This window comes from Rhinoderma darwinii, chromosome 1 (genome assembly GCF_050947455.1).
Source record: "Rhinoderma darwinii isolate aRhiDar2 chromosome 1, aRhiDar2.hap1, whole genome shotgun sequence".
In the NCBI taxonomy this organism is placed as follows: Eukaryota; Metazoa; Chordata; class Amphibia; order Anura; family Rhinodermatidae; genus Rhinoderma; species Rhinoderma darwinii.
This window is the reverse complement of record NC_134687.1, coordinates 15,367,484-15,391,791: the sequence shown is the minus strand read 5'-3', so window position 1 is coordinate 15,391,791 and position 24,308 is coordinate 15,367,484. Positions and strand designations below refer to the sequence as shown.

Sequence of the window (24,308 nt, the reverse complement as noted above, 5' to 3'; positions counted from 1 at the left end):
AAATGACCATTTTTATGGCAGCATAAAAGATGGGATCAGCCGACAAACTATCGTTTTTGTTTGTTCAGTCATCGTCTTATCACTGCCATGTTTACACCATCTAATGTTCGGGAACGAGCATTCATTCAAGCGCTTGTTTGCCCAATCATCGGTCCGTCTAAAAGGGCCTTTACGCTAGTGTGACCATGCTATGGTACTTCATACTGTGGTGTGCGCGCATCACCCATGTTGTCTTCGGTTTATCCCGCTTGTCCGAGTCCTCTCTGGAAGAATAATGCCACTAAGTGGAAATATTTTTACTTGGAAACTATCAGCAAGTTGCTGTTGACCGATCTGTCAATTTTTATTATGTATCTCTGTTAAGCTCTGCTGGAAATTGCCTATGGTTTTGATCCATATGCTAAGCAGACTAGATCAAGAACTTCGCAAGGTATGCAAGCGATATTTACAGAGAAAAAAACATAAGTCAGCAGCAACTTCCCTACTTGATGACGGTTTCCTTAACATCCGCAGGTTATTTTTACACTTTTTTTTTTTTTTTTTTTTTTTTTTACAAAAAAAAAAACAAAAAAATTTTGGATTTTACTTTTGTGACCATAGAGCCAATATTAATCAATGGGCCATTCATTTATTTATAGATTGTTTTTCTGATACAGAGCTCCAAATCCCCTGCATAGACCAAGACAAAAGATAAAATTATTTCTGCCTGCAGCCACCACTAGGGGGAGCTTACTACATACTGTGTTATTAAGTTCAATGTAAAGAGTATGTAGTAATGTCCTGAGCTCCCCCTGGTGGTGAATTTTATCATTTAACTATATTTCCATGCAGGGGATTTCGAGACTGTTTTGAGAAAAATGGAGCTCCGACCACTAATAAGACATTAATCCACTCTGAATTTTAGTGAAAAACAACAAATGGGGTTCATGAGTGGATGTTAATTTTAAAGATATACAGGGGCAGGTGTGTACCCAAACTCCACACACCCCTCTTATTTCTCTAAATTAGAGCTATACCTTTGCTTCAATCTGGTTGAGGAATCCAATTTCTCATGAAACCAATTTAATACAATATCGCGACATGCTAGAAAAACCCTGGACAGGCTGCTACTCACATCACAACCACTGGGTGGGCACGCATAGACACACATAGCATAGACATCTCGTGACCGTATCGCAAAATCATCTCGCGACTTGTCCGTGCTCGTAGAAGTTAACGGACACCTCTTGATTCCTTTGGATATCGTGTAGATTAGCTTCTTGCTTGGGGGGAACAAACAAAATAGAAAATGATCATCCAATCATCTGGGGTCCGTCACGTAGGATTTGGTTTTTCTTTACGTTCAATTCAGTCATTTTTCTTATCTCTGGTTTTCTCCTAAGTTACACCCAGTCTAGCCGTTCTGAACGCCACGTCCGGTCCAACGCAACAGATCCCCCCAGTGCTGCCAAGCTCGGACAGCGGTGCCAACCATGATAGTACAGATATTAAGCTGGACTCCAACGCTACAACCACTGCCATGGTCATCCTCGCTCCTACCTCCAATGTTACCCACAACCTCCCCACCATCCACCCCACCAGTAACAACACTGACCCCAGTAACCACACAGTGTTTGACAACGTCACTGGTCATGCCACCACCATCAGCCCGGCCAGCAGAACCAGCACCCTAGTGACCCCCTTCAATGATGATAAAACAATCCCCGAAGACATCCCAGAATCAAGTTCAACCTGGAAAATCTCAACCGATGAAAGCATCACGACCACAGGTAATGACAAGAATCGGGATGCTACAGCAGGGCTGCGGGCGCCCCAATTTCCATAGAGAATTAACGTACGTAAAAAGTTGCGTTATTTTGTAAATCAATTATATCACTTATACTGATCCTGAGCCTATATTATATTCCAGAGCTGCGTTCACAATTCTGCTGGCTTCAGAGCTGGAATCTCCCAGCATTCCTTGCTTGTTCAGTTTCTGCACAGAACTTACTTTGTTTTGCATTCTCGGAAGTGTCATTATTGTCACCCGGCATTATGAATTGTAGGAGTTCAGCTAAGCTGTTAGGGATACATCTATTGACAAGCTTGTTTCCAACAGCAACCAGTAGAAGTGTGATTACAGCTCTGGACTATAATATAGACTTTGAACTCCACCAACACCTATTTTTAATTTTTTTACTCTTTTCTGAAAATCATGTCAGGAAAAGTTATTTGTCTATTTCTTGGTCTGTAGTTTCTTAATCGGCTAGAAAATAAAGAGGATATCGTTTTATAAAAATACTCCGCCCCCCTTCAAGTGTTGGTATTTACTAGCAGGTAATTGTTAATCTTTTATAATCTGACCCCATGGAACTGATTTGTTTCTTTCTATACTATGTTTAGGTGTGCCAGAAGAAGGTCAAGGTAAGCCCATAACTTTTTATTTTGAGTGGTACTCTGTGGGTCCCACCTATAACTGACAGTGGAGGGGACCATCTTCTGTTCCACTGATGGCTATCATGAGCAGCCAATAGACTCAAATTTAGTATGGCTGAATGACGGACTGTCACTATGCAGCACCTACGCGGTACCAGTCCCAGTGGCAGTGCAGTGCCCTCAAGAGTCCCAGCCGCAGTGCCAGTAGGGGTTCCACGAGAGTCCCAGCCGCAGTGCCAGTAGGGGTTCCACGAGAGTCCCAGCCGCAGTGCCAGTAGGGGTTCCACGAGAGTCCCAGCCGCAGTGCCAGTAGGGGTTCCACGAGAGTCCCAGCCGCAGTGCCAGTAGGGGTTCCACGAGAGTCCCAGCCGCAGTGCCAGTAGGGGTTCCACGAGAGTCCCAGCCGCAGTGCCAGTAGGGGTTCCACGAGAGTCCCAGCCGCAGTGCCAGTAGGGGTTCCACGAGAGTCCCAGCCGCAGTGCCAGTAGGGGTTCCACGAGAGTCCCAGCCGCAGTGCCAGTAGGGGTTCCACGAGAGTCCCAGCCGCAGTGCCAGTAGGGGTTCCACGAGAGTCCCAGCCGCAGTGCCAGTAGGGGTTCCACGAGAGTCCCAGCCGCAGTGCCAGTAGGGGTTCCACGAGAGTCCCAGCCGCAGTGCCCGTAGGGGTTCCACGAGAGTCCCAGCCGCAGTGCCCGTAGGGGTTCCACGAGAGTCCCAGCCGCAGTGCCCGTAGGGGTTCCACGAGAGTCCCAGCCGCAGTGCCCGTAGGGGTTCCACGAGAGTCCCAGCCGCAGTGCCCGTAGGGGTTCCACGAGAGTCCCAGCCGCAGTGCCCGTAGGGGTTCCACGAGAGTCCCAGCCGCAGTGCCCGTAGGGGTTCCACGAGAGTCCCAGCCGCAGTGCCCGTAGGGGTTCCACGAGAGTCCCAGCCGCAGTGCCCGTAGGGGTTCCACGAGAGTCCCAGCCGCAGTGCCCGTAGGGGTTCCACGAGAGTCCCAGCCGCAGTGCCCGTAGGGGTTCCACGAGAGTCCCAGCCGCAGTGCCCGTAGGGGTTCCACGAGAGTCCCAGCCGCAGTGCCCGTAGGGGTTCCACGAGAGTCCCAGCCGCAGTGCCCGTAGGGGTTCCACGAGAGTCCCAGCCGCAGTGCCCGTAGGGGTTCCACGAGAGTCCCAGCCGCAGTGCCAGTAGGGTCCACAAGAGTCCCATCCACAGTGCCATTGTTAGGAGGGCAATAAGATTGGCACTATGAGGGGGTCATATCTGGGACACTGTAATGGGTATAATGTATCTGGCACTGTAAATGGGCATTTTAAGACAAAAGAAGAAAGAAGAGGTTGGTCTAGGAGGGTGGAATATATTGTGGCCCGATGTCCTACATAAATCCTGTGATGTCATGTCCGTGTTGCGTGTCTTTTTACTGAGGTCGTGTTTTGCTTTTGTTTTAGGTGAGACCCCCATTATAGCCGTCATGGTGGCGCTATCCTCTCTCCTCATCATCGTCTTCATTATCATAGTGCTGTACATGCTCCGGTAAGTGTTGGTGCTCTGTATGATGACGTCACTGAACCTCTAGATCAGTGATCTACTTGAATTAATGGGCAACCGTGTCAGGTCTGGAGGTCCCTGGTCCACACGATCCTCTGCTATTATCAGTGATGGGGTTGGAAATGTAATTTAATCAGCAGCCTGAAGACGATTGACTTACGGTCGACTTCGTATCCTGACCGCGCAGTTGTTCTTAATTTCACAAATGATCCGGTTTATTTATTTTTTACCTTCCCTTAAAATCTTTGTAGTCGAGCCGCATGCCGGCCATAAACTCTCCCAGGTCTGACTCTGAATGTTTATCTAATCCCTCCAATGTGTTACTTTTCATTCCGAGTGGAAAAGATCTCCGTAGTTTCTCCATAATTCAGCTTTTCCGAGAACTTGACCGTTTTTTAGCATCTGCAAACGATTTATTTTGAGCGGAGATTTGGTGATCACTGGTATTTTGTATACTGCCCCAACTCCTCGGGTATAGTTGGAAATGTTTGGACTATTGACCACAGCAAGATGTCACGATCACTATAAGCTGAGATCATATCTTGTGTTGCCCAAAAGCCCAAGTTTGACTACTCCTGCTTACCGTAAGGCCCGACTACACTAGCTAATGATCGGGCAAAGGAGCGTTCACCTGAGCGTTCGTTCCCGATCGTTGCCCTGTGTAATAAGGCCAACGATCTGCCGATGCTCGTTCATCGGCTGATCTGCTCTTTTATGCAGAATTAAAAATTATCGTTGTCAGCAGCAGATCTCCCGGTGTAATCAGGGAGACGTGCTGCCGAAATGTATGGGGACGAGCGATCATAGTAACGAGCGCTCAACCCCATACATAACCAATCATTGATCCGTGTGATCGGCGCTCGTTTACACGGCCCATGACAGGCTATGTAATAGCACCTTTAGAGTTTACATAAGATGCAATCTACATAAAGATTAGTAATTTCCATACATTACATTATGGATCCTGAGTTACATCCTGAATTATACTCAAGAGCTGCACTCACTATTCTGCTGGTGGAGTCACTGTGTACATACATTACATTACTTATCCTGTACTGATCCTGAGTTACATCCTGTATTATACTCCAGAGCTGCACTCACTATTCTGCTGGTGGTGTCACTGTGTACATACATTACATTACTTATCCTGTACTGATCCTGAGTTATATCCTGTATTATATTCCAGAGCCGCACTCACTATTCTGCTGGTGGAGTCACTGTGTACATACATTACATTACTTATCCTGTACTGATCCTGAGTTACATCCTGTATTATACTCCAGAGCTGCACTCACTATTCTGCTGGTGGAGTCACTGTGTACATACATTACATTACTTATCCTGTACTGATCCTGAGTTACATCCTGTATTATACTCCAGAGCTGCACTCACTATTCTGCTGGTGGAGTCACTGTGTACATACATTACATATCCTGTACTGATCCTGAGTTACATCCTATATTATACTCCAGAGCTGCACTCACTATTCTGATGGTGGAGTCACTGTGTACATACATTACATTACTTATCCTGTACTGATCCTGAGTTACATCCTGTATTATACTCCAGAGCTGCACTCACTATTCTGCTGGTGGAGTCACTGTGTACATACATTACTTATCCTGTACTGATCCTGAGTTACATCCTATATTATACTCCAGAGCTGCACTCACTATTCTGATGGTGGAGTCACTGTGTACATACATTACATTACTTATCCTGTACTGATCCTGAGTTACATCCTGTATTATACTCCAGAGCTGCACTCACTATTCTGCTGGTGGAGTCACTGTGTACATACATTACATTACTTATCCTGTACTGATCCTGAGTTACATCCTGTATTATACTCCAGAGCTGCACTCACTATTCTGCTGGTGGAGTCACTGTGTACATACATTACATTACTTATCCTGTACTGATCCTGAGTTACATCCTGTATTATACTCCAGAGCTGCACTCACTATTCTGCTGGTGGAGTCACTGTGTACATACATTACATTACTTATCCTGTACTGATCCTGAGTTACATCCTGTATTATACTCCAGAGCTGCACTCACTATTCTGCTGGTGGAGTCACTGTGTACATACATTACATTACTTATCCTGTACTGATCCTGAGTTACATCCTGTATTATACTCCAGAGCTGCACTCACTATTCTGCTGGTGGAGTCACTGTGTACATACATTACATTACTTATCCTGTACTGAGCCGGAGTTATATCCTCTATTATACTCCAGAGCTGCACTCACTATTCTGCTGGTGGAGTCACTGTGTACATACATTACTTATCCTGTACTGATCCTGATTACATCCTGTATTATACTCCAGAGCTGCACTCACTGTTCTGCTGGTGAAGTCACTGTGTACATACATTACATTACTTATCTTGTACTGATCCTGATTACATCCTGTATTATACTCCAGAGCTGCACTCACTATTCTGCTGGTGGAGTCACTGTGTACATACATTACTTATCCTGTACTGATCCTGATTACATCCTGTATTATACTCCAGAGCTGCACTCACTGTTCTGCTGGTGAAGTCACTGTGTACATACATTACATTACTTATCCTGTACTGATCCGGAGTTACATCCTGTATTATACTCCAGAGCTGCACTCACTATTCTGCTGGTGGAGTCACTGTGTACATTACATTACTTATCCTGTACTGATCCTGAGTTACATCCTGTATTGTACTCCAGAGCTGCACTCACTATTCTGCTGGTGGAATCACTGTGAGCATACATTACATTACTTATCCTGTACTGATCCTGAGTTACATCCTGTATTATACTCCAGAGCTGCACTCACTATTCTGCTGGTGGAGCCACTGTGTACATACATTACATTACTTATCCTGTACTGATCCTGAGTTACATCCTGTATTGTACTCCAGAACTGCTGCTAAATTCTGCAGGCCTCAGAGGTCACATCTCCCTGTATCTCCTGCTTGTTCAGTTTCTGCACACATCTGTTGTGGTGATCTACATTCTGGTAAATGTTTCAGTACAGTAATCTCCTGTAGGAACACCTAACTCTCCCCACCTCTCCCGCATTATAAGAGATCAGCCTTGCTGTTAGCGGTGTGTCAGCTTGTTGACTGTTTCCAGTTAGAGTCAGCAGAATTGTGAAACCTTAGATGCCATTCAATATTTTTTTTTTTTATATATATGTAAAGTGTAAATGGTGAGTTTCTTATTTTAAGGACGGGGTTCTTCCCAAAGCAGGAAAGGTGGAAGTACTGGACAGTCAAGCTAGTTCCTGCAGCACAGAGGATTTTTTGTACACTAATCTGAAAATAAAAATAAAATGCTTTATAAAGGTTTGTCCTGCGCAGTTGGAATTTGTTTCATATCCAAACTATCTCCTAAGACGTCCATGCGACCTCTGGTCATAAGGAAATGTTAGTGTATACAGTATATACAATTAAGTTTGCTCTGCCACCTAGTGGTCAGTGGACTGTATAACTGTTCTCACTGAATTTATAGTCTGTTCTTTGGGCCAAATATTTATGTGCATTTTTTTTTTTCCTTTTAGGTTTAAAAAATATAAACAAGCAGGAAGTCACTCCAATTCTTTCCGACTGTCAAATGGCAGGGCTGATGACATGGGTATGTGATGTTTCTATGATTGATGTCAATTTATAGTAAGTAATTCACGCAGGAGGTCCATGGGCCCCTGGGTGCTCAGCTCTGATTGATCAGGGTCCATTGGGTGCACTCAGCTGTGAAGGTCCAGGGGCCAATGGGTGCACTCAGCTGTGAAGGTCCAGGGGCCAATGGGTGCACTCAGCTGTGCAGGTCCAGGGGCCAATGGGTGCACTCAGCTGTGAAGGTCCAGGGGCCAATGGGTGCACTCAGCTGTGCAGGTCCAGGGGCCAATGGGTGCACTCAGCTCTGAAGGTCCAGGGGCCAATGGGTGCACTCAGCTGTGAAGGTCCAGGGGCCAATGGGTGCGCTCGGCTGTGAAGGTCCAGGGGCCAATGGGTGCACTCGGCTGTGAAGGTCCAGGGGCCAATGGGTGCACTCAGCTGTGCAGGTCCAGGGGCCAATGGGTGCACTCAGCTTTGAAGGTCCAGGGGCCAATGGGTGCACTCAGCTCTGCAGGTCCAGGGGCCCTCTGGGTGCACACACTCTGCAGGTCCAGGGGCCAATGGGTGCACTCAGCTCTGCAGGTCCAGGGGCCCTCTGGGTGCACTCACTCTGCAGGTCCAGGGGCCAATGGGTGCACTCACTCTGCAGGTCCAGGGGCCAATGGGTGCACTCACTCTGCAGGTCCAGGGGCCCTCTGGGTGCACTCACTCTGCAGGTCCAGGGGCCAATGGGTGCACTCACTCTGCAGGTCCAGGGGCCAATGGGTGCACTCACTCTGCAGGTCCAGGGGCCAATGGGTGCACTCAGCTCTGCAGGTCCGGGGGCCACTGGGTGCGCTGACGGTCTGTGAGACACTTGGTAATGACTCTCTACTAAAAGAAGACCTATCACTTTTTGGGAGACCTCTCCTCCTATCTGCCGGGGTTTTATAGCTTTACTTTCGGCAGGATTTTGTTCTTTTAGAATTGATATGTTCTATCGTCCTCCTACTGTAAATGATAAGAATATATGAAGCTTCCCCCGAGGAGCGCTCTGATTGTCCGCACTGTAAACGTTCGCTCTTATCCCAGAACCTCAGAGCATGCCGCTACTGGCGAGATCTCCCAGCACCAACCGCAAGTACCCGCCGCTGCCCGTCGAGAAGCTGGAGGAGGATATAAACCGCAGAATGGCCGACGACAACAAACTCTTCCGGGAAGAGTTCAATGTGAGTGTTTGTGAAGGGTCTAGAAGTGTCCGTCAGTTCACATCGTCTCGTATTGTTTGCTTTTTTTTTTTTTTTTTTTTTTAACCGAAACTCCACCTATAATCGGATTGTATTCTTGACTAGAATTTGCTTCCCCACACCAGAAAGTTTTAGGTCTATGGGGCCACCATGACCGGAGAGGGGGGAGGGGGGTGTCTTCATTCTCGAAACATCATGCTGCTTCACGGGAATAGGGTTGTCAATGACTGGCTGTACAAATGGGGGAACTCCTCTGCAGGACTATTGAATTGATGCGCAAATCACGCACCGCACAGGGATGTGCATCCGTGTACGTTGCGTGGTTTTCACGCACCCATTGACTTCTATGAGCGCGTAGGTGCTTGAAAACCCTCCAATATACGACATGCGGTGAGTTTCGCACCTCGGACTCTCGCTGCATGAAAACTCCTGCATGTGTAAATTGAAATGAATGGGTCCGTGTGCTGCGCGTGATTTCCATGCGTTGCCCACGGACGTTATTCACATTCGTGTGAATGGGCCCTTATTTTGTACCAATTTCCCATCTGCCCCTTAAAGATGGGAGAAGGGGCAGATGGGGACAACCTACATAAATGATTTGTAGAATACGTTATTTCTAGATATGAAGGAATTAAAAATCTGCCGTGTGGAAGTCATAAGCAAATTCTTAACCCCTTCCCAACATGTGACGTAACTGTACGGGAAGGAGGAGTGTGGAGCGGGCTCGGGAGCTCTGCCCGTTCACTCCCAGTGGGTTTCGGCTGGTAACTCCGATCCCGTCCTTTTAACTTCTATTGACCGTGGCATCTGCCATGTTAGAAAGAGGGGAATGGGCCCTAAGTAGTTCCATCGACACCCCCCGCAAAACCTAATGAGGTGTCCCATCTTGGTCCTCCTGGTAAAGGGCTTGTCCAGGTTGGGGGCTGTTTTTTATACTGATGACCTATCCACAGAATAGGTCATGGGTATATTTTCTATTTTCAGTGGGGTTCCGACATCTGGACCCTCCACCGATTTTAGCCGTTCCGGTTGCCTCCGGGTACTGGAGCTATGCAGTGGTTGGTGCCGGAAGCAGAAGGCTCGGAACATTGTATAGCGGCCGTGCTGCAGTACCACTAGCTTCCAGTAGTGGAAAGGCTGATCGGTGGAGGGTCCGGGTGTCGGATAGGTCATCAGTGTAAAAATTTGCTCCTCGCCACAAGACCGTACAGAAATGGCGATTTACTGCCATCTAGTGGATTTCTTTAGGAATCGCAATTCTATATTAAAGTGGGTCTGTCACCACATATTCTTGGGGCTAAGCAGTGACTTATTCCTTACGAGACCCAGCCCAGAAACATTGTACCAGTACTGTGAGATGCCGTTCATGGGGGACCATCACCATTAAATTGGGTTGACCCTCGCACTGGAATAAGATTGCACCCATTGTAAGATCATACCATGTGTGTGCTCCTGCAGCAAAATTACTGCCGAAAAAAAGGGAACCCCTCTGCTGAAGATGCTCCTAAATATCTTGTCTGCTCTCCTGTTGTTGTTCCACAAGACATCCACTAGATGGCAGTACATTCCATGAATAACCCTATTGTAGATGAGCAAGTGTCAATAAGCAGCCACTAAAGCCGCACACACACGTTACATCCCAACAGCAATTTCATTTTTATTTCTCCTCCTGACGGCAGTTTTAGGGGGAGATGAGGATTCGTCATGTTATGTTTTATCATCCTGGACCCTTGTGCTGCTGGGAGAAGGGTCTGGTTCTGGCTTATTCCCCTCTATCCAGTAAAATAAACATGTACGCCCAGATGGGGAGATTGGGGGGGCGGTTGCTGTATGGACGACCGTGTAATACCAGTCCTCTAAAGGGGTTAATAGAGGGGGCAACCGAGCAGGGCGTTTAATTCTGTAAGTTTTATGTGCCCTAATAAGACATATGGCAATGATTGTCCTCATTGAACTTTCAGTCTCTTAAAGGGTTTTGAGGGACTATAATGTGGAAAGCCTATCCTTAGGATGTCTAGCCATATCTGACTGGTGGGAGTCCGACTGCCGGCATCCCCACCGATCAGCTGACTCTAGCACTCGCTGGGCGATTTATGATCAAAATTAGGCCACACCCCTTTTTGAATGTTGTGCCACTGAATTAATCTATATTCCCTGAGCCTGCTGTATATAATATACTGGACTTATTTTTTCTCTCCCTTTTCTTTGTATAAAATAACCCCTTACACTGCCCCACACAGTATATTGCCATCATAGAGCTCCCATAGTGCTCCCCACAGTATAATGCCCCCATAACTGCCGCCACACAACTTAATGCTCACGTAACTGCCCCCGTAACTGCCCTCACAGTATAATGCCCCCATATCTGCCCCTACACAATATAAGGCCTCCCATAACTGCCCTCACACCGTATAGTGCCCCCAATGCTGCCCCCTCACAGTAGAATGCCCCAAAGTTGCCCCATCACAGTAGAATGCCCCCAAAGTTGCCCCATCACAGTAGAATGCCCCCAAAGCTGCCCCATCACAGTAGAATGCCACAAAGCTGCCCCCTCACGGCATAGCGGTCACCCAAATTAGAACAAAAACAAATTATAAAGAAATCCACAAAAAATGAGTGTAAAAAATACTTTTATTTTCCATACACCACATGAAAACGAAAAGCCCTCACATATCCGGTATCTACACGACCGTAATAACCCGAAGAATTAATTTCACATGTTATTTCATGCGAGTCATAAACGGTAAAAAGAAAAAAGCTTTTTTCTCTCTTCATGCCGCGAAAAAAAATGACACAAATGATGCAGTAGTTTATTTGTTTCCCCCAAATTGCGCAGAAAAAAAAAAAAGTAGTTTCTCCCGCATAAAACAAGACCTCATACAGCCACGCCAACGAAGAAATAAAAAAAAAAAAAACTTCTGGCTGCTGAAACTCCGGAGCAAAAATGGAAAAATGGAGCTGGTCATTGAGGCAGTTTCAGGCCTGGTCGTTAAGGGGTTAATGTTCCTGCGGCATGGATGTCTGCTCTGCTATATGTGACTGCTCTGCTATATGTGACTGCTCTGCTATATGTGACCGCTCTGCTATATGTGACCGCTCTGCTATATGTGACCGCTCTGCTATATGTGACTGCTCTGCTATATGTGACCGCTCTGCTATATGTGACCGCTCTGCTATATGTGACCGCTCTGCTATATGTGACCGCTCTGCTATATGTGACCGCTCTGCTATATGTGACCGCTCTGCTATATGTGACCGCTCTGCTATATGTGACCGCTCTGCTATATGTGACCGCTCTGCTATATGTGACCGCTCTGTTATATGTGACCGCTCTGCTATATGTGACCGCTCTGCTATATGTGACCGCTCTGCTATATGTGACCGCTCTGCTATATGTGACCGCTCTGCTATATGTGACCGCTCTGCTATATGTGACCGCTCTGCTATATGTGACCGCTCTGCTATATGTGACTGCTCTGCTATATGTGACCGCTCTGCTATATGTGACCGCTCTGCTATATGTGACCGCTCTGCTATATGTGACCGCTCTGCTATATGTGACCGCTCTGCTATATGTGACCGCTCTGCTATATGTGACCGCTCTGCTATATGTGACCGCTCTGCTATATGTGACCGCTCTGCTATATGTGACCGCTCTGCTATATGTGACCGCTCTGTTATATGTGACCGCTCTGCTATATGTGACCGCTCTGCTATATGTGACCGCTCTGCTATATGTGACCGCTCTGCTATATGTGACCGCTCTGCTATATGTGACCGCTCTCCTCTATAGACCCTGCTATAAGTGATTTCTTCCTGAACCTCTAGGCTCTGCCGGCCTGTCCCATCCAGGCCACCTGCGAAGCTGCCTCCAAGGAGGAGAACAAGGAGAAGAACCGATACGTCAACATCTTACCCTGTGAGTGCTCGTATTACACAACTGGAGTTTTCGAAATTAGGCTTTTCCTACTATTCTGCAACTTTCCAGATCTGTGCTTGCTGTCAGTGAATGGAAACATTATTTTTTTAACATCCAAAAGCTGATAACCCTTATAGACCTGAGTCCAGGTTCACACTGGTGTTATCTGTTTCTGTCAAAGTTTCCAATATTCTTGACGGTAAGATCAGCACAGGATGAAAAATAACAGAAATTTGACATACTTCAATAAAAGTCAGCGGGTTCTGTCAGGATCCGTCATGGTGGCGTTATAAACAGAAGCTACTGTGAATAAAAGCCTGATACGTCTCACAGCTGAGGGTTTGGTACCATTGTATCCAGTCTAGACAATCCTCTGTGAGCTAAATGGGATGATACGTTTTATCTGCGCTGATACATTGTAACAAATTATCAGGACAGGAGAGGGAGTGGTGCTCCTGATGTACTAACCTCACAGAGGATTCGTTAGACTGGATACCATTGTAGCAAACTCTCAGCTGTGAAGACTGCTAGGTCTGTAGGTGATTTTAAGCTCTTCTTGCTGTCAGTGAATAGGAATTCTTGTTTAGACCCAGTCCGCTTAAAAATGGTGAGAAAGTAATACACAAAGTATTTCTGAAAGTTGCAGAATGTATTATTTAACTATTAAAGTGAATCTCAGTATTTTTATCATCATGTCGTTTTGGGTCCAAAATTTTGCGTTGATTTATTTCTTATCTTTTTAATGGCGGTCAGAGCTCCGTTTTTCTGATACGGGGCTCTAAATCCCCTTGACGATGACATGCTAACTTCCTGCAGCCGCCACTAGAGGGAGCTCACTGTATACTGTTATTGTATAAACAGTATGCAGTAATGTCCTGAGCTCCCTCTAGTGGTGGCTGAAGGTAGTCAAAATGTTATGTATTTAAAGGGATTTTCCACTCCCTGAAAATTGATGGCCTATCCTCAGGATAGGTCATTAATAGCTGATGGGTCGTGGTCTGACTCCCGGGACCTTCGCCGATTGAGCTGTTTTGAAGGGGGTGCAGCTCTACAGCCCATCAATATTTAGGGACTGGAAAACCCCTTTAAATCTATGTCGGAGATTTGGAGCAGTGTATGAGAAAAACAGAGGACTGACCCCATAAAGGTAGCAGATGTAGATACGTTCTTAAGTCATCTGACCTCTGTCTGTATTATAGATGATCATTCCAGACTTCACTTGAGTCCCATCGAAGGAGTTCCAGATTCCGACTACATTAACGCCTCCTTCATCAACGTAAGTCTCGGGTTCTTATCTGTTATGCTCCTTTTTTTTTTTTTTTTATTATTATTATATGTCAACGGTGAAATTCCTTTAATCCGGCATTAACTGGACTACATGAGGAGACGCATTTCTGAATTATCGGGCGGTCATAGGTAGTCTTCCCATAATAAACGGTCATCACTTTTATCAGAGGAAGCTCATCATTGCTCGTCTGCTTAATCCGATGATACTGCGCTCAGTTTGCTAGGAGCAAGTGCTGGATTATTTAGAATGTCTGAACTATCAGGCTCCAGATTAGAAGAAAATGATCAAACCCCTTTAAACCGCCATCCAGCCACATAATCTGGCACCGCTATGTCCTATTAATCCCAGATTAACAGTAAAAGACAGTCTAGAAATCCTGTTAATTCAACTAAGGACAAAAATAGTCCTATTCACGTTCAGCCCGATCCTCATGGGCGGGTCCGTAGAGGCCTAATAGGCAGCAGAGTAAACTGGGGTCCTACAGAGTACTTACCATTATTGATATCTAGGTGATAATGTAAATGGCGGAGTACCCCGACTCCAAAGAGGGTGTGGTAAGAACATCCGATGGTTCGGAACGACCATTGATCCACCGCTTTTCTGTACCTGAGGATGACGGAGAATCGGGGATATATGGCGGTCCTTTTTTTCTATTGCAGGTCCCCCACACAGACTGTTTGTGGGGTTGGGCCTAATTCTGAGACCGCACCCAGTTCAGTAAAAAATACTGTGGAGGGGTGTACGCAATTTTTTGATGAAAATCTGAATAAGGCGCCCTTTATAATTAATGGAAATCCATGCCAACCGATGCGTACCTGCAGAACGGCACTGCATATGACTCCCGGCATTACCTATATCAGAAGGTAGTGCCAAGGCGGGACTCCTGTCTATTAACCGAATATTGTTAAAGGACATTTATAAAAAAAAAATTGTGTGCTGGCCCTTTAATTCTTATGGCATGTGACTAGTTCAATGATCTGCTTTTTCTCAGTTGCGTTCCTTTATGTCTATCTTTCAGGGTTACCAAGAGAAGAACAAGTTTATAGCAGCTCAAGGTAAGACTGAAGTTTTGTCACTGATCTGTAATTTATTTTGGGGCTCTAGGTCTCTTAAAGGGACAGTACACGCAAAATCAAACCTGGTATCCACTTCTTTGGTGCTGTTAAGACCTATATGGTAATTACATGGCTAAAAAGGAAACCTAAAGACCCCCTCACCCTGTCATTGCTAGTGTTTAGAGAGGATGTCTGATGAAGACAACCCCTGTCCATCTTAGGACTTATGGCTGTCATAGAGGGTGTCCCCCGCTCAGGACCCCCCCCCCCCCTCTATGAGCAGAAATAAAGAACTTCTTTGTAAAAGTGGCTTCTGTTCTGGCAGACTCGAGACATTCATGGCCAGCTATTCGTTTGGTACCGGGAGCCGAACCCATGGCGATCATCTGATCATCACAGTGGCACCTTTTCTGAAACTTTTTATTTCTGATGACAGTCCCTTTAACCCCTTAGTGACCAGCCCATTTTAGGCCCTAATGACCAAGGTATTTTATTCGTTTTTCTATAGTCGCATTCAAAGAGCTATAACGTTTTTATTTTTTCGTCCACATAGCTGTATGAGGACTTGTTTTTTGCGGGATTAGTTGTAGTTTTTAATAGCACCATTTTTGGGTACATATAATTTTTATATTAACTTTTATTAACATTTTTGGGGGGGATTATAAAAAAACCTGAAATTCCGCCATTGTTCTATGCGTTTTTAAATTGACGCCGTTCACTGTGCGATGTAATTAACACGTTACCTTTATTCTATGGGTCGGTACGATTACGGCGATATCACATATGTAGAGGTTTTTTTATGTTTTACGACTTTTGCACAATAAAAACACTTTTGAACTAATATTATTTGTTTTTGCCTCGTCGCTTTCCAAGAGCCGTAACTTTTTTATTTTTTCATCAATGTAGTGATTTTTTGGGCTTGTTTTCTGCGGGACGAGACGTAGTTTTGATTGGTACTGTTTTGGGGTACATGGGACTTATTGATTCATTTTTATTATGACTTTTTTGGGGGACAATGGAAAAAAATTGCAATTTCGCCATGGTTTTTTGCGTTTTTTTTTTACGGTGTTCACTTTGCGGTTTAAATTACATATTAACTTTATTAATGGAGTCATTACGGTCGCGGCGATACCACATATGTGTACTTTTTTTTTTTTTTTTTACACTTTTACTAAATAAAACCACTTTTTATGGAAAAAAATGGTTTTATTTATTTTTTTACTGTACTTTTTATTATTAATCTTTATTTCACTTTGATGACTTATTTTATTAGTCCCACTAGGGGACTTTACTGTGCGATCTTCAGATCGCTGCTATAATGCTCTGGTATACTTCTGTCGCTGCAGAATTTACATTGTCCATTAACGTTGGACATTATCTGCATTTGTCTATGAGTTCCAAATTAATGAATGTCTCTCAATGGTGGATCTGAGAGAGGCCGGCCGGCTGGAGAGAGACCATGACACGCAGCGTCAGTGTTCAAACAGTCTCTGCCCACAGGGGGCGGATCCATCTTTATTTATAAGAAAATGAGAGTAGGTGGTGACTTCATACTTGCAAAGCATGAGCATTCTAAATATGGTAATATCCCAAAACTCCACATATATCTTTAGCCATAAGAGATACAATGTCAGCACGTTTTCTCACGTTGCCTTTGTAACAGCTGAAATGCAAAGCCATAAACTAAACGACTTGAAATAGAATAGCCATCCCCCCATGTAGGCTCTAGTGTCAGCAGGTCTGTGAGCTCCAGTGACAACTGTCTATAGCACTTTTAGGTTCACACATATAAAGATAATTAAAATATCTTTGACACTTCGTATACCAGAGCATTATTGCCTGTCAGTGTAAATCTGACAGGCAATCTGTTAGGACGTGCCTCCGGCGCGTCCTAACAGGAATATGTCCAGGGCAGACCTGGGGGCTTTTATCAAGCCCCCGGCTGCCATGACACCCCATCGGAGACCCACGATTGCATTCGCGGGCCGCCGATGGGTGACAGAGGGAGCTCACTCCCTCTGTAAACAAAGTTAAATGCCGCGGTCGCTATTGACGGCGGCATTTAACGGGTTAAACGGCCGCGATCGAAGTAAACTTCGATTGCGGGCGTTGGTGCAGGAGCTCAGCTGTCATCAGACAGCTGAGCCCCGGGAGACCCGTGCAGGACTTAGACTAGGCTCACGTGAAAAGGCGTCAGCCTAGCCTAAAGCCCATTAGTGAATCACGTAAAAAGGCGTATTAGTGGTCACTAAGTGGTTAATAATAATCATTTTTGTCATTCCCTCCCCCGTCTTTTGTCCACAAATACCAAAACAAATAACACCCCTCGTCTACTCTCTACCGGTTTTATGTTCACCACTAAATAATGACCTGTCCCCTTTAACCCCTTAACGCCGAAGGACGGATATATCCGTCCTCAGCAGCTGCTAGTTCGCGCAGGAGGACGGATATATCCGTCCTGTGATGGCGCGGGTACTGAGACTGTACCCACGCGATCAGCGGCAGGAGTACGGCTGTTATACACAGCCTGGCTCCTGCTGCAACTGCCGGAATCGAAGCACGCGCCGATTCCGGCAGTTTAACCCATTAAATGCCGCTGTCAACAGTGACAGCGGCATTTAATGTGTTTGACAGAGGGGGGAACTCCCTCTGTCTCCCGATCGGCGCCCCCGCAAACAAATCGCGGGTCGCCGTCGGGTTTCCATGACAGCCGGGGGTCTAACAAAGACCCCCAGGTCTGTCTTCAGCATCTGCCTGTTAGGTCATGCCAGAGGCATGACCTAACAGATTGCCTGTCAGTTTTACACTGACAGGCAATAATGCTTTGGTATACGAAGTATACCAAAGCATTATATATGCGATCGGCACATCGCATAGTGAAGTCCCCTGGTGGGACTAAAAAAAAAATGTAAAACAGTTAAATAAAGTTTGTGAAAAAAAAAATAAAAAAAATTACAGTCAAAGTCAAATAAAACTACTTTTTTGCCCCAAAAAGTGGTTTTATTTAATAAAACGGTCAAAACAAATCACACATACACATATATGGTATCCCCGCGATCGTAACAACTTGACCAATAAAATGAACACATTAATTAAACCGCCGGATGAACGGCGTCCAAAGAAAACGCAAAAAACAACGGCAAAATTCTCTCTTTTCTCCCATTCCCCCCATAAAAAATAAAATAAAAGTTCATCTATAAGTCCTATGTACCCCAAAATTGTACTAATGAAAACTACACATTGTCCCGCAAAAATCAATCCCACGTACGGCCACATCGACGGAAAAATAAAAAAATTACGCCTCTTGGAACGCGGCGATGCAAAAACAAGTAATTTTTTTCTAAAAGGGTTTTTATTGTGCAAACGTAGAAAAAACATATAAAACCTTTACATATTTGGTATCCCCGTAATCGTGCCGACCCGTAGAATAAAGGTAACATGTTATTTACGCTGCATAGTAAACGGCGTAAATTTATAACGTGAAAATTAATGCTGGAATAGCTGCTTATTTTCAATTCTCTCCTAAAATAAAGTTAATAAAAGTTAATCAATATATTATAAGCATCTAAAAATGGTACAATTACAAAATACAACTCGTCCCACAAAAAACAAGCCCTTATACGGCTATGTCGACGGAATAAAAAAAGAGTTACGACTCTTGGAATGCGACCGTGGAAAAACAAAAAATAATCCTTGGTCATTAACGTGCAAAATGGCCCGGTCATTAAGGGGTTAAGACGACTTCTAAGTTTTTTTTTTCATTTGCATTCATTGTATTTTTAGGTCCAAAAGAAGAAACTGTGAATGATTTCTGGAGGATGATTTGGGAACAGAATACGGCGACCATCGTCATGGTGACAAACCTGAAAGAAAGGAAAGAGGTGAGTATTATACGTCGTCCTATAGTATCCATACTTACAGACCGAAATCTGCGCCACGTATAAAGCCGCCGTGGACCTTTCACCCGCAGGGGCAAATAATCCGATGTTGGGGTTAGAAATAAAAAAAAAATCAACCCACGTTTTCAAGAGTCAAATTAATAAAGGGATCGTCCAGTAATCTAAAAATGAATCCTGAAGAAGTCCTTTAACTTTTTAAATTACTTTGTTTCAATTCCTCACTATTTTAAGGATCTCTGCTTGCGGTCAGTGAATGGGACCATTGTTGTTTACATTAAGATGCTGAAAAACTGCCCTGGCCTAGTCCTGCTCACACAGCTGCCGTTTGTTACATTGTTTTAGCGAAGGTTATGCCAGCAGAAGACAATCTCTCCCTCTTCTCCTGGACTCAAGGCTAATTGCTCTTTCCTACATTACATTTTTATAGTTCACTGACTTCCAATAATCCAAAATATCTAATAATCCTGCACCTATTCCGTCCCATTGATGTGGGATGAAAAGAATTTTACTGTACATTGTAATACACCCTCAGCTGTGTGAGCAGGACATGGTCAGGAATGGTTTTCAGACTCTGAATCTAAAGTAGACTTCACATTCACTGACTGCAAGCAGAGATCTTGAGAATAATGATGAATTGAAACTCCGCGTATATTTGAAATTTGCTGAATTTTTCATTACACAATGATTTAGTTTCATTTACAGAAAATTGGGCTTTATCCGCCCTCCCAGGGCCTTGTAATTGTAACAGATCTCCATTCACTTCCCATTTCTGAGATGCCATTAGTATGGGTTTATTTTTCCCTGATAGCGTCACAATTGTTCATAAGCTGTGAATAGGGCAGAGCTGCAATACCAGACTCCGCCTATGAAAAAGAGTGGCGCTGTTTCTGGTAGGGGGTAAAGCACCCTTTTCTAATCTTATACAGTCCCTACATTTTGTTGTCCCCACAGTGTAAATGTGCCCAGTACTGGCCGGACCAGGGATGCTGGACATACGGAAATGTCCGGGTGTCGGTGGAAGATATGACCGTCTTGGTGGATTACACCGTACGCAAGTTCTGCATCCAGCAGGTACTAAATAAAGCCAGGTAGACTGTGACATGACGATGTCTCTACTGACCCAGTTTTCATTTTTTTCCGCTCCACTATGGAGGACTCGTGGCGACTGTGTTACATGAACGGCCATTCATTTGATGGGCACGATGTAATACCAAATTTCTCCTGCAGAGGCCACTGCAAGAGAAATGTGCACAACACGCCACTTCTCCTTGCGATAACAGCCGATCACCGGGGATTTCAGCTGCAGGAACCTCATGGATCAGCTGATCGCCTGCACGTCCTCCATAAAGAAAAGGGGTTGTCAGGCGGAAAACCCCTTTAACAGAAAAGTTTATTTACTTCTAATATCAACGTCCTCTCCTGTTGACGAAGAATTTCTAAATTATTAATCTGGGTGATATGGCCGCCATTGGGATATCACACAACTTTCCTAATGTCCTATTCAGGGGTGTTGGAAAGTTTGGTGACCTCCACAATGGGAGTTGTTTTAGGGGGTCATTTACTTTTTTATATTGGTTGTGCCCATTACTGTCCCCCATTGTGTTTATAGCCCCTGATCGCGCCGCTGATCATGACGGTGTGCGCAGATTTAACGATCTCTCTCCTTCCAGGTCGGTGACGTCACCAATAAGAAACCTCAGCGCCTTGTCACTCAGTTCCACTTCACCAGCTGGCCTGATTTCGGGGTGCCTTTTACTCCCATAGGGATGTTAAAATTTCTGAAAAAAGTTAAAACCTGCAACCCGCAGTACGCCGGACCCATCGTTGTGCACTGCAGGTCAGTGAGCCGCTGGCAGCGCTGTCCTCCATCCGCCTTATATTCTCTATGCCTGGTACTATCGCTCGATCAGCCCATAGTGCATGCTGTGCCCCCCAGCGCCAATACCGGATATAGGGAGAAAATCCTATGATGCCATACAAGGTTCTCTCCAGTAGAGGGCAGCGTACAGAGAGCATAGTATACAGATTACACTGTAGGTCTTGGATTTCTAGTAAAAGGGGATTCTGATCGTTGAATGTGCTGTCAATCAGACATGTGAGGAGGGCCACATAAGTCTTGCCCCAGACCCCCAGCAATTCCCACCAAAAGGCTTCCCAAAGTCAAACATAAAAATAGGTAATAAAGTAAAATAAACAAAAGATTTTGATACATTCTTTTTTTCTTTTTTTGCTTTGCCTCTCTTCACCCTGCCCCCCGCCTTGTGCGCTCTACACTCTGCCCCCCGCCTTGTGCGCTCTACACTCTGCCCCCCGCCTTGTGCGCTCTACACTCTGCCCCCCGCCTTGTGCGCTCTACACTCTGCCCCCCGCCTTGTGCGCTCTACACTCTGCCCCCCGCCTTGTGCGCTCTACACTCTGCCCCCGCCTTGTGCGCTCTACACTCTGCCCCCCGCCTTGTGCGCTCTACACTCTGCCCCCCCTTGTGCGCTCTACACTCTGCCCCCCCTTGTGCGCTCTACACTCTGCCCCCCCCCCTTGTGCGCTCTACGCTCCGCCCCCCTTGTGCGCTCTACGCTCCGCCCCCCTTGTGCGCTCTACGCTCCGCCCCCCCTTGTGCGCTCTACGCTCCGCCCCCCCCTTGTGCGCTCTACGCTCCGCCCCCCCCTTGTGCGCTCTACGCTCCGCCCCCCCCTTGTGCGCTCTACGCTCCGCCCCCCCCTTGTGCGCTCTACGCTCCGCCCCCCCCTTGTGCGCTCTACGCTCCGCCCCCCCCTTGTGCGCTCTACGCTCCGCCCCCCCCTTGTGCGCTCTACGCTCCGCCCCCCCCTTGTGCGCTCTACGCGCCGCCCCCCTGGTGCGCTCTACGCTCCGCCCCCCTTGTGCGCTCTACGCTCCGCCCCCCCCTTGTGCGCTCTACGCTCTGCCCCCCCTTGTGCGCTCTACGCTCTGCCCCCCCTTGTGCGCTCTACGCTCTGCCCCCCCTTGTGCGCTCTACGCTCTGCCCCCCCTTGTGCGCTCTACGCTCTGCCCCCCCTTGTGCGCTCTACGCTCTGCCCCCCCCTTGTGCGCTCTACGCTCTGCCCCCCCTTGTGCGCTCTACGCTCTGCCCCCCCTTGTGCGCTCTACGCTCTGCCCCCCCCTTGTGCGCTCTACGCTCTGCCCCCCCCCTTGTGCGCTCTACGCTCTGCCCCCCCCCTTGTGCGCTCTACGCTCTGCCCCCCCCTTGTGCCCTCTACGCTCTGCCCCCCCCTTGTGCGCTCTACGCTCTGCCCCCCCCTTGTGCGCTCTACGCTCTGCCCCCCCCTTGTGCGCTCTACGCTCTGACCCCCCTTGTGCGCTCTACGCTCTGCCCCCCTTGTGCGCTCTACGCTCTGCCCCCCTTGTGCGCTCTACGCTCTGCCCCCCCCTTGTGCGCTCTACGCTCTGCCCCCCCCTTGTGCGCTCTACGCTCTGCCCCCCCCTTGTGCGCTCTACGCTCTGCCCCCCCCTTGTGCGCTCTACGCTCTGCCCCCCCCTTGTGCGCTCTACGCTCTGCCCCCCCCTTGTGCGCTCTACGCTCTGCCCCCCCTTGTGCGCTCTACGCTCTGCCCCCCCCTTGTGCGCTCTACGCTCTGCCCCCCCCTTGTGCGCTCTACGCTCTGCCCCCCCCCTTGTGCGCTCTACGCTCTGCCCCCCTTGTGCGCTCTACGCTCTGCCCCCCCCTTGTGCGCTCTACGCTCTGCCCCCCCCTTGTGCGCTCTACGCTCTGCCCCCCCCTTGTGCGCTCTACGCTCTGCCCCCCCCTTGTGCGCTCTACGCTCTGCCCCCCCCTTGTGCGCTCTACGCTCTGCCCCCCCCTTGTGCGCTCTACGCTCTGCCCCCCCCCTTGTGCGCTCTACGCTCTGCCCCCCCCCTTGTGCGCTCTACGCTCTGCCCCCCCCTTGTGCGCTCTACGCTCTGCCCCCCCCTTGTGCGCTCTACGCTCTGCCCCCCCCTTGTGCGCTCTACGCTCTGCCCCCCCCTTGTGCGCTCTACGCTCTGCCCCCCCTTGTGCGCTCTACGCCCTGCCCCCCCCCCCTTGTGCGCTCTACGCTCTGCCCCCCCCCTTGTGCGCTCTACCCTCTGCCCCCCCCTTGTGCGCTCTACCCTCTGCCCCCCCCCTTGTGCGCTCTACCCTCTGCCCCCCCCCCTTGTGCGCTCTACGCTCTGCCCCCCCCCTTGTGCGCTCTACGCTCTGCCCCCCCCCTTGTGCGCTCTACGCTCTGCCCCCCCCTTGTGCGCTCTACGCTCTGCCCCCCCTTGTGCGCTCTACGCTCTGCCCCCCCTTGTGCGCTCTACGCTCTGCCCCCCCCTTGTGCGCTCTACGCTCTGCCCCCCCCTTGTGCGCTCTACGCTCTGCCCCCCCCTTGTGCGCTCTACGCTCTGCCCCCCCCCTTGTGCGCTCTACGCTCTGCCCCCCCTTGTGCGCTCTACGCTCTGCCCCCCCCTTGTGCGCTCTACGCTCTGCCCCCCCCCTTGTGCGCTCTACGCTCTGCCCCCCCCCTTGTGCGCTCTACGCTCTGCCCCCCCCCCTTGTGCGCTCTACGCTCTGCCCCCCCCCCTTGTGCGCTCTACGCTCTGCCCCCCCCTTGTGCGCTCTACGCTCTGCCCCCCCCCTTGTGCGCTCTACGCTCTGCCCCCCCGCTTGTGCGCTCTACGCTCTGCCCCCCCCCTTGTGCGCTCTACGCTCTGCCCCCCCCTTGTGCGCTCTACGCTCTGCCCCCCCCTTGTGCGCTCTACGCTCTGCCCCCCCCTTGTGCGCTCTACGCTCTGCCCCCCCTTGTGCGCTCTACGCTCTGCCCCCCCCTCTTTGTGCGCTCTACGCTCTGCCCCCCCTCCTTGTGCGCTCTACGCTCTGCCCCCCCCTCTTTGTGCGCTCTGCGCTCTGCCCCCCCCTCTTTGTGCGCTCTACGCTCTGCCCCCCCCTCTTTGTGCGCTCTACGCTCTGCCCCCCCCCCTTGTGCGCTCTACGCTCTGCCCCCCCCTTGTGCGCTCTACGCTCTGCCCCCCCCTTGTGCGCTCTACGCTCTGCCCCCCCCCCCTTGTGCGCTCTACGCTCTGCCCCCCCCCTTGTGCGCTCTACGCTCTGCCCCCCCCCCCTTGTGCGCTCTACGCTCTGCCCCCCCTTGTGCGCTCTACGCTCTGCCCCCCCTTGTGCGCTCTACGCTCTGCCCCCCCCCTTGTGCGCTTTACGCTCCGCCCCCCCCCTTGTGCGCTCTACGCTCCGCCCCCCCCTGTGCGCTCTACACTCTGCTCCCCCCCTTGTGCGCTCTACACCCTGCTCCCCCCCTTGTGCGCTCTACACCCTGCTCCCCCCCTTGTGCGCTCTACACCCTGCTCCC

General features: G+C 48.3%; 1 protein-coding gene across 2 annotated transcripts in view; it reads left to right on the top strand.

Annotated features, from left to right (window-relative positions):
* PTPRA (protein tyrosine phosphatase receptor type A) overlaps positions 1-24,308 on the top strand; it is a 175,028-nt gene that overhangs the window by 124,940 nt on the left and 25,780 nt on the right. For both annotated transcript variants that reach the window (XM_075855851.1, XM_075855841.1), the window contains exons 4-14: positions 1,383-1,769; positions 2,383-2,403; positions 3,861-3,945; positions 7,507-7,580; positions 8,633-8,769; positions 12,616-12,706; positions 13,906-13,982; positions 15,013-15,049; positions 18,833-18,930; positions 19,900-20,019; positions 20,619-20,785. In XM_075855851.1, coding sequence (XP_075711966.1) covers positions 1,383-1,769; positions 2,383-2,403; positions 3,861-3,945; positions 7,507-7,580; positions 8,633-8,769; positions 12,616-12,706; positions 13,906-13,982; positions 15,013-15,049; positions 18,833-18,930; positions 19,900-20,019; positions 20,619-20,785 — 1,294 coding nt within the window. The remainder of the gene's footprint in view (positions 1-1,382; positions 1,770-2,382; positions 2,404-3,860; positions 3,946-7,506; positions 7,581-8,632; positions 8,770-12,615; positions 12,707-13,905; positions 13,983-15,012; positions 15,050-18,832; positions 18,931-19,899; positions 20,020-20,618; positions 20,786-24,308) is intronic.